The sequence below is a fragment of the Pleuronectes platessa genome, chromosome 2 (assembly GCF_947347685.1).
Source record: "Pleuronectes platessa chromosome 2, fPlePla1.1, whole genome shotgun sequence".
Classification (NCBI taxonomy): Eukaryota; Metazoa; Chordata; class Actinopteri; order Pleuronectiformes; family Pleuronectidae; genus Pleuronectes; species Pleuronectes platessa.
Window position 1 is genome coordinate 16,832,635 of NC_070627.1, and position 10,295 is coordinate 16,842,929.

Consider the following 10,295-nt stretch of genomic DNA (forward strand, 5'->3'; position numbering starts at 1 on the left):
AATTCCAAAGGGATTTTATGAATATATATTGAAAAAATACATATAAATACATTATATATAGAAATCGATAGTGAGAGTGAGAGAGCACATCAATAGAGCACAAACCATCATTATTAACTCCTTTATTTTGATATGTCTGAAATGGTATATCAGGTAATTTATTCTCACACGTGAACATTCAATTCAAAGCGGAGGAGCAGTAAATAATATTTAGACCCATAAAACACAAACTAAAGCAGGAGCTGATGTGTAACATTGACTTATGAAAATAAACACAAAAACAATTTGATTACTTTATTGAATATGAAAACAATCACTGCTAGGAGCTCAAACTACACTCCCAGTATCAAAGGTAAAGGTTTCCCCTCATGGGAAATGACGATTTAGAGGTGTGGATTCAGAGTGGTGTACATTTTCTGCATCATTACAAAATCAAACCCTTTGACCTGTTAGGTAACCGATGTGTATTGTATATATCACCATAAATAACAAGCAAAGCACACGTGAATTACAGTAACAGTCACCTTCCATCAGCTCATGTTGAGCCAGTCATCTGAGCTGCTTGTTACAGATCCACCTTAAAAACTGAGAAATACAAAACATGCCTCATTCTATCAAAATGTAAATGAAAAATCCCTTTAAAACACATTTTACTTCAGTGAACCTTAATTAAAGTATCATTCAGTACATGTCTGTTAAAGTACCGCATGCAAAAGTACTATTAAAATGTAGTTCAACCAGTTCATGTGCTGTTTAGAAACAATGAAGTTGCCCATGCAAACTATCACAAATGAGGTGAGAGGGTCTAATGTTGTTTCAAGACTAAAAAAAGAAACGTAACATTGTAGAAAAACGTACAAAATTTTGATTACATACAAAGTGTGTACAGCAATTTAAGACTTCTAAAGAGACTAATTACTGAAGTTTCACTGCAAATGTGCAAACATACAGGAGGCATGCAGGCGGAGAGATGACAGCCTGCGGCAGCTTGGCTGCTCGTCTCTCGCTGACGTGCGCTGCGATAAAGGGAATGTTGTTCGTAATGTTGTCTGACAAATCTATGACACATTACAAGAACTTTAGAAAGTGCAAATGCAGCAAAATCAGCTCTCTATAAAACCCTAACTAAGTAGGGGGTAAACTAAAAGGGACTGTAAACGAAAAATATCGATCTTATGGACTCAGCTTTATTGATTATCAGTATCTGCTCTGAGGTTTCAAAGGCTAATGTTATTCATGAAGAGAACTTCTACAGTGTGTCCTACAAATGGAGACAGTCCAAATATCTTGACCTGACAAAGATTTAAATTTAAGGTTATTATACCGCGTTGCTGATTTCAGACATGTCCTAAACTCTGGACATTCTCCTGAAACCGTCTGGAGGGGCTTTACATTAGAATGTCTGAGTCTCCAGGGTTTTTCCTGCCATGTTCCAAACATGTCAAAGGCAAAGGACGTGTTCCCAAGGTTTATGTCTGAAAATGGCTTATGTGAGATCCGGCTCATCCCATTTGCAAATGAAGATGTAACAAGCTGCGGGTGTCTAAATGATTGGACTGTATCTAAAGTCGTGTACTTCTAAATGTGCAGTTAAGATTGGAGTCATAACAGCATCAGTCCCTGTCCACACACTAACATAGTTCACTGTATTTTGTCTACAGGTAAATCCTGATTTGTCTCGGCAGCTGTTCGTGTGCAAACACACATTCGTAAAAAGATTCACTAAAAGATAAATGGTCGAAGCAGCATGGAGCATTTTCCATGTTTAGAAAAAATATTTGTTTAAATTACGAAGACATCAAAAATAAATCAGTGGCAAAAGAAAATGAAGCACTCATGGGTGGAGTTCTAGCTGGTAAACCTCCTCAATCCTGAGTTTCTTTGTTGAGAATTCCAAACAAAATTTTACTTTTCTACTACAGTGTTTTACGACTGGAGCTGATTAATATCATTAATAATTCATCCGTAAATTATTTTCTTGAATAATCAAGTCTACAAATAGATCTATGAAATGTCGAAAAATAATGAGCCTGAACAATGTCTTCAAATAGCTTGTCTCGTCCCAAAAGTTTCCCAAAGATACCATAAAGCAGCGAATCCTCACATTTGAGAAATCTTAAAACCAGTGAACGTTTTGGCATGTTTGCTTGAAAAAGTAGTGAAACAAGGTTAGCTTTCTTCAATCAACTAGTTGATTTATCATTGGATGCGTAATAATGGCAACTCTAGCTTTTGCAATTGGTCTCAAAGTTGTCTAAGAACATGAAGATCGATTTGGATAAACTGTGAATCCACGAGCTTTTGAATTTCACCAAAGGGTCAATAAGAATCATTGCTCTTTTCCCCAGTCATTGATACGAACAGGTAAAGTTAAGACACAATGCAGCTTTCAGGGTCGTTGGGGGCTTGAGTCTCACCATTGCTGACTTGACCGTTGTTGGTTGGACTTTTCTCTTTATTCTCTGAATCATCAGGCAGGTCCACACAGTCGCCATCGCCTTGAAAGATCCTGTCCTGCTCTGGGGTCTCGGCGGACGCATCCTCATAGGCACTTAAGTTGTCTGAATCGTTTGTGTCCGTTGACGGATCTTGGCCATTGTCGTTGCCATTTTCGTAAGGCCTCCAGAGGACACCGTCTTCAGAGAGCGGGTTGTCCAAAGCAAGAGAGGGTATGTGGGCAAGAGGCTTGTGGACCATCTTCCGTATCTTGGTCAGGAAGCTTCCTTCCTCCTCTGCTCCATCGCCCTGCTCCACCTCCTCAGACGCTTCACCGGTGCTGTGAGGTTCACACGGGGAAAAGTCAACTTCCTCTCTGCATGAGTCTTGAGTCTGCTCGATGGCCTCATGGTTTTTCATTTGGCTTCCGTGTCTCGTTGCCTCATCTTCAGTTCCATATGTTTTCTCTTGAGCAGGGGCTTTCATTTGTTCCTGCACAGAGAAGTGTAATTGAATTAGATAAAAACATACACTTACTTTTAAAAATGTATTTTATGCGTTTTAATACCAATTGTAATGCCTGAATATGTGAACATATAGCAAAAAACGACCTTTTAGCACTGAAGAACTTTTTCTCACTGCCTTTTATTTATAACTCAAAAGGAAGTTATTGTTGAAGTTGTGTATTCCTAGCTTCTCATTTTTTTTTTTTTACTGCTAAGACAGTTTTTTTTCCCGACCTGAGTATAGCCATACATTGGTAGAAATCATCACTTCCACACAGGGTTCGTAGCATACAGCTCTTAAAATATGTCATATGGGAAGTTATACATTGTAAATGCACAGGTATCGGATAAGTTCTGTTTTGCCTGCTAACGAAAGTCCATTGGTTGGTATCAGTTAAGTGAAAGTGCTATCAGGACATCTCTAATCTTTATAAACACATGTAAAAACCTTTTACCATTACAATGTAATGTTATGTAATATTCTAATTCACTGTCACATTACCTCTTTTAACCTCTCCACCTCTTGCTTCAGAGAGCTGACCATGCTCTCCAGCTTCCTCTTGGCCGCCCTCTCTTGTTCCAACTCCTACAAATGCAGAGAGACACAGTCGCATCACAGGAGGACCAATATTATCCAATTCGAAATGTCCATATATGGCTGAAGTATTTAAAGTGAAGAGCTGTGTCATTGATGTTGAGGCCCTGACGTACAGAACTAGCCTGCCCAGCTTCCCTCTGGGTCTCAGCCAGCAGCTCTTCCACACCCTCCAGCGTGTCCTGCAGAATGTCCACCTGGAACAACAGAGCCTCTCGCTCGAACTCCAGCCCACGCAGCTCCTGCACCACCTCGTCATAGCTGGCCTGCAGATCCAGCTACGACACAAACACAGTTGAAAATCAGTGTGGGCAATTTTAGAGGTATGCGTTCAGTCAGTGGGAGGGCAAGTGTTTAGTGGGCTCTCAGAGGTGGGAGGCCTCTTCTGGAAACATGACAATCTAATACTATCCCTGACAGAGCTGTGAATACATAGCAATAGTCATCATCATATGTATAATAACTACAGTATAACAAGGATAACAGTGAGAAATAGTCACCATTTCTGGGAGTCCCATGAAGAGATCCTGCTCAGTCTGTTGAAAGGGGGAAAAAACATAATAAAAGAAAAATTAAAATAGATGTATTTATTTAATTGGATCCATTTAAATGAACAAACAATGATGTGGGAGGCTTTGGATTCCTCCACTCTTCATCCTTGCATACATACAAAGGAAAAATAACAAAAAGATATATAAAAAGTGTTAGTTGAAGGCCAGTCAAAATGACCATGCAGTTGATTCACATTTTTTAGGCTTTCATTAGTGAAACCAACAAGAAAGGATCCGATCCGAGAATTTTGCCCCAGTTAACTTGTCTTGCATAAGACTCTTGTCTTTTCACAGTGTTTAACCTTAGATGTGTTAATTAGAGAAAAATAGCCTGAGTAGGTTGTCCCACACACTTGAAGGGGTGAGAGAAGTATTCAGTTGTCAATGTCACCTCTAGAAAGCACTAAATCCTACACACTGGTCTTAAATGTTAAAGTTAAAAAGTATTATCACCTAAATGTACCTGCATCATCAAAAGTGTTTGTTCTGCAGAGCAACTCCCCCCGAGTCTGATATATAAATGCGTAAGATGTTATGAGAGGGTTACAATAGATTTGTTGATGTGTGAGAAGTGTTTGATTATTGTAGTTGGTCCAGGTGGAGCTGTTTATTTCTGTTGTTCACGACGTAGGTGTGACTGAGATCACAAGATAAATCTATGGAGTCATGAGATTTATGATGATGCTAGTCAAATACATAAACAAATGTATTATGAATAGTATTTTCCTGTTTCAAATTTGTTGGTAATATTTTATAATTCTGCCACTGCAAGTCTGAAACAAGTATTTAACTGAAACCATCTAAATACTGAAAAGGGGGTAAACACCTCTGAAGTGGAACTGCTCAGGAACATGATGACAGGACTCAAAAAAGGTAGGGAACCACCAGATGTATCCCAAACATTACGTCGTACCTTATAAGCGTATAGTGCGCCAGGTCCTAACTAAGAGTTGGATACAGGACATTTTCGTTCTGATAGGGCGTTTTTTTTAAACATTTTCACCAATATCTAAAGAATAATTCATGCATCTTGATAAAAAAAAAAAAATCATAGTTGCATACTAAGGGTACTGCCATCTATGAATGTGTACAATTGGGGTTTGTAGTTCTTTGAATCTGAGGGGACTGTTGTGCCTTGGCGGATGTGTGTTCTCTACTGAGTGCCAGTCTAGTTGATCCACTACTGGAGTGATGCGATACAGGTCTGGGAAGAGCCCCTTCAATTTGGGTCTGGACCAAGGAATATTCGCTCGCTTTCTCTAACATTGCCAGATGTGGCTCTTTTTTTTATAAATATTCGTTGATCTCTCAGAAAATGATTAATTCATCTTGATAACAAAAAACAGGCATATTTATGGGACCTTAATTAATGAGTGTGTGTGATTTAATGCAGATTCGAATAAAGAGCTGGAGCTAATGAATCTAGATGTGGTTTCATAAGGGAAATGTTGGGGAGTGGCTGAGGAATGTGCACTACTGAGTGACATTCTAGTATTGTATTATTTCTGCCACAATAATCATTAACAGATTAAAACAGATATTGAGACAGAGGAGTAGAAGTAGCTGTAAAGTAGACTGAAGTGGAAACACTGCCGGAAAGTACAAGTTAAACTTGAAAGTACAGGTTTGAGGTGGAGAACATGAACTGGAGGTAATCAGGGTTGATAAGGTTTGATAAAGAGAGAGTTCCCTTGTGTGCAAACCCTGCTCTCTCAATTTCCCAGTCCACTCCTGCTGGAGATGTGAGGCTCCTACCTGGCTGTCAGTCCCCCTCTTCAGGGTGCCTGCACGGCTGTCACTTCGTGTCACACGCCTGGAAGAAGTCTCGGTCTGAGGACGACACACATACACACACAGTCATGTCTCCATGACTTCAGAGGACACTACATTGACTTATATGGATTTTCTGGGGACCTACTCAAACCTTAACCACAACGACTGCTTGCCCAACCCTACATCTAAACCAGAGAACATATCTTCCTTTGGGAATTTAATCATTGCCGTTATGGGGACATAACTTTTTAAGTCCCCACAACATGAGTCATACCTAGACCACACCTACCCACACCCACACAAACACCTGAGATAAGAGTCTCCATCTCATGTTGCCAGAACCAAACAAAGCAAAAACACGAGATGTTAGCTTGTTTACACTTCCTTATTGGCGTGCTTACAAAGACGTTAGGCTGTTTACACTTCCTTGTTGACGTGCTAACACAGCTGTTAGCCTATCAACAAGGAAGTGAGGTGGAGAAGACGCAGGACGGAACATACACAAAGCTTGACTTCAGTCGTCCGTCGGTTGACATGACGCCCAAGCTTCACGTCTCTTTCCCTGGCTTCGCTCTTCTAACGTGACTATGTGTACATGCACTAAAACTGGAGGATAAGCAGTGGTAGCATTAGCATTAGCTCCGGACCAACCCCACTGACTCGCAGTGATTTCTCCGCTCACCTCCGTGATAATGCTGCGGAGCGACTCGTCCTCGCTCAGGCCCCGAGAAAAGGTCCGCTTCTTCGGAGAGCCACTGGTGTCCAGCGTGGCCGAGAGCATCTTGTTCGTTTTATATTCAGCCTCCCGTTTATGTAAGAGACACCTCCGTGCTCTCTGGGTGATGTGACGCGCTGTTTGGTTCCTACGCAGCAGGGTTTAACATTAAAGAGCTCACAGTGTCTACGCCCAGGCCCTGATCTACGGGAGCTGCGGAGGACCACATCGCCGTCACCCCGCCCACTCCCTCAGAAGAGCCGGAGATCAGAGCAGAGTCCCGCGCAGCGCCTGTTTGTTCAGACACACAACATGGCGCATGTCAGGTTCCACGTGCTGAAATTGATCCATGACAACAAGGCCTGTCAGTTGAGGCTGATGGTTCAAGAAAAGAAAGTACATTTATTTAAGTCCTCATCAGATCTACTTGTATTTTATTTGAGTATTTCCATCTCCTTTACATTTTAAGCAAATATGAAACTCTTTACTTCGCTGCATTCATCTTACAGCTTTTAGTTAATATGCAGATTCACCTAGCAGTAGATAAGGTTATTGGATTTCAGCCCCACTTTGATGCCCCGACTGACCTCCTACGATGAAGGGGGGCCAAACTAAACTCCTTTTGAGTTTTTGACAACTGAAGGCTACCACAGGTTCTCTTTCATGTTTGGAAGGGGAGGGTGAGGTGAGGGGTGTTCAGCTGCAACATGCAACTTCACCACAAGATGTCAATGAAATCTACACACTGAACCTTTAAGTGGTTTTTATGGAGAGATAAACAAAGCCTAGTATCAATCCATTGAGCAGAGCTTTGACTGCTTGGTCACACTCCTGAACCAGAAAAGCTGCCGCCGTAAAAAATACACCAAATTCTGTTAACTCTTTTTTTTCTGTTGTATTTGTCTTGTGAGACTTGGAGTGAGATTCCCTCTCAAGTCTGATGAGACTTGGGTTGTGACATGAGTGAGAGAGAGAGTTGGAGAGATGAGTGTTGAGCTTACTGAAATTTGATTTACTGTGTTATGTATATTACATTATGGAGAATAGTGCCTGTCTAATTCCACAGATACTCCCTTCTCTCTCTAAGCAGTACCCAAGGTCAGGTTATAGATAAAGGGCTAACAAACAGGGCATTGTAGTGTTGAGTTAAGGGACTTTCATATCTAACTCAGATGTGCCCAGACAGAGAGGCACCAACCTCAACTCTCACCAACTTTAACTCTTTGGTGTATTTCACCAGTAGAAAGACTTAAGGACACAATGTGATTTAGTTATGCATACTTTAGGCCTACCTATCCAATAGGATGCAAACACCTGTAACATAGAGAGTGACAGCAATTCTAAACATTCATGGTTGTGCTGTTAGAATGGGTAGCGCAAGTAGAGAAAGACCTACTGTGTGGCGATGCTGTGGGTGACGTCTTCAGACTTGGGGCTGACAATTGCTCATGGTGCTCTGTTGACCTTGCACTATTGTTCAACCTTCTGGTCTACATTAAAATCTTCTCCATAAGACATCAGATGCTGCCTGAGTTCTCTTCTAGTTCTCTTTATGGCACCTTACTATACCATTCCAAGATTGGGATATTCCCTCAGGCATGGCACTTGGGTTCGATGTTGGGAGGGGTTATGGGGTATGTGTGTTTTTTGTGTGAAATGTAAAAACATAATAAAACTATTTCTGAAAGTTAAATGAATAAAAGCAAGAACAGGTATTGAGGGTGAAGAGTGGGAATCAAAGAGCCACCAATCTCCCTATTCCAAGTCACTGAACCATCAAAGTAATTGTAAAGCTGCTAAAAAAGTTGCATATAGTGATGCTTTAAGACCTTCATAACTATGATTTAAAGATATAATAAGTATCATGAAATGTGTTCACTCAGGTGGCATCTTCTTGGAACACCTTAAGACCCAAAACTAATATAACAATCCTGCATTAAGTCATCTGTCATAATCTAAATTATTTTAATGAACCTGTTTTAGAAACAGGGAGGAGGTGATTAAACTTGATCTGCTTCCACCACTGCTCCCTGGTATTTTCAGGTGAGTTTTATATTTTATGAGTTCTGTATGCAGAGGTAGCTGGTAAAGACTGAACAGTAAAGACAAGCTACGTGGATCACAGACATACAAATCACTGGCCTTCAATTCTTTGTCTCTTCCACTCTCATGCTAAAGTTCAAGTTTCAATAATATGTGACTGGCCCACAATGTACAGTTTCTCTGGGGCTTTGGTAAACACTGCATCATTTTTATATCAGTGAGATAACATGAAGTTCAACGTGACTCTGTAGGTCTGATTAGATAACACAGCTGAGCACGACATTAGCCATGTACAGCACATATGTCTCAGCAGAGAAGAGCCTGTGGGGAGTGTTTGATCACTCTGAGCTAATGGTTACTGTAGAGACCAACTGAGACATGGTGCAGCTCTGTCCCATCAGAAACATTTAGACACTGCAGGTCCTTTCCGAGTAAGATGAATCAGTACATTAATTCAATACCCCATAAAAACATGACATGAATGAATGTGTGTGTCCCTGCATAAAGAGAACCAGAAACAAGCAAATAACACTGGTCATGATACAGTTTGATTTGATTCATATATCACTAAGTTCATGTAAATATAAAACTAACTGTTTTTGCATTTGATGCTAATAATGTACATGGGTAGTCAGGTCTGATTTTCTTTTTCATTAACAGCCTTGAGATAAACACAAAAAACATGGGCATTATTTCTGTCAAGTCAACGTATAGCATTGTAGGAATAGTTTGACTTCAGGAAAAATGCCATCTTACTGAAAACTCACTGGATCATGATCTACAGCTGCAACTGCATTTCCCCCCCAGCAGAGGACACTAGTGAGTCAGTGATGCCACCGAGACTGACGGCAACTCAGTGCTCTAAAAACTCTGTTCCAGAAATAACACAACTTTTATTTCCGATGTGTAAAGACGTGAAAATAATATCTAACAAAATCTAGTTCAGCAGCACAACTTTTGTGTTTAGATCTTGAGATAATTGCATGTACTGTGGGTTCATTGAGGAAATCTGAGTAACATTATGTAATGTCTATATATATATATATATATATATATATATATAAAAAGCTCATAAACCCTCCAATCCTCCAGTTGCCATTCAGTTGTTGTCTATAAGTGTACATTACATTTTCAATCCCATCTGTATATGGAAAACATTGCAGACATGCCAATTCTGTATTATTGCAAAAACCTATTAATATATTAACATAAACCTTATTTTATTTCATTTTGACCATGCTGCCTAAAGCACTGTGCGTTTTAAAAGTTTAATGATGAAGGAAAGAGCCCAGTTTGAAAATAAAGACAAACACCCTCTTGCTTTATATGGAAGTTTTAAAATCCTTGCTTTTAGACCAAAAACCTCATGCAAGATCCAATTATTCTTCATCTTATCAGCTCATGAAGATTCATCTAGAGTAATTTATTTATATCATTAAATGCAGCATAAACATACAGATGCGTGTGTTTTGTGTGCGGATGTAGAGATTTCTGGGAGAATCTGCATCTTTTTTTTCAATTTGGACCATTAAAAAAAAAAAAAATCAAGAGGCGCAGTCGTTGAAGTCATAATGACTTAATTTGGCAATATCTCTTATGTGAGACCTTGTTTGTGACTGTAAAAACATGTATACTCTCATAACAGTGCGCGCACCCTCCCTTCGCTCTGTCCCTCT

The 10,295-nt window shown here is 40.0% G+C and overlaps 1 protein-coding gene across 1 annotated transcript; it reads right to left on the minus strand.

The window, feature by feature from the left end:
• Positions 1-107: 107 nt before the first annotated feature.
• si:ch1073-456m8.1 (leucine-rich repeat flightless-interacting protein 2) lies at positions 108-6,804 on the minus strand. The gene is made up of 6 exons (XM_053433341.1): positions 6,544-6,804; positions 5,844-5,918; positions 4,038-4,073; positions 3,654-3,815; positions 3,445-3,528; positions 108-2,928 (listed from the first exon to the last, which is right to left on the minus strand). The coding sequence occupies exons 1-6, from the start codon at positions 6,640-6,642 to the stop codon at positions 2,371-2,373; spliced, it is 1,014 nt and encodes a 337-aa protein (XP_053289316.1). The 5' UTR covers positions 6,643-6,804; the 3' UTR covers positions 108-2,370.
• Between the last annotated feature and the right edge of the window lie 3,491 nt (positions 6,805-10,295).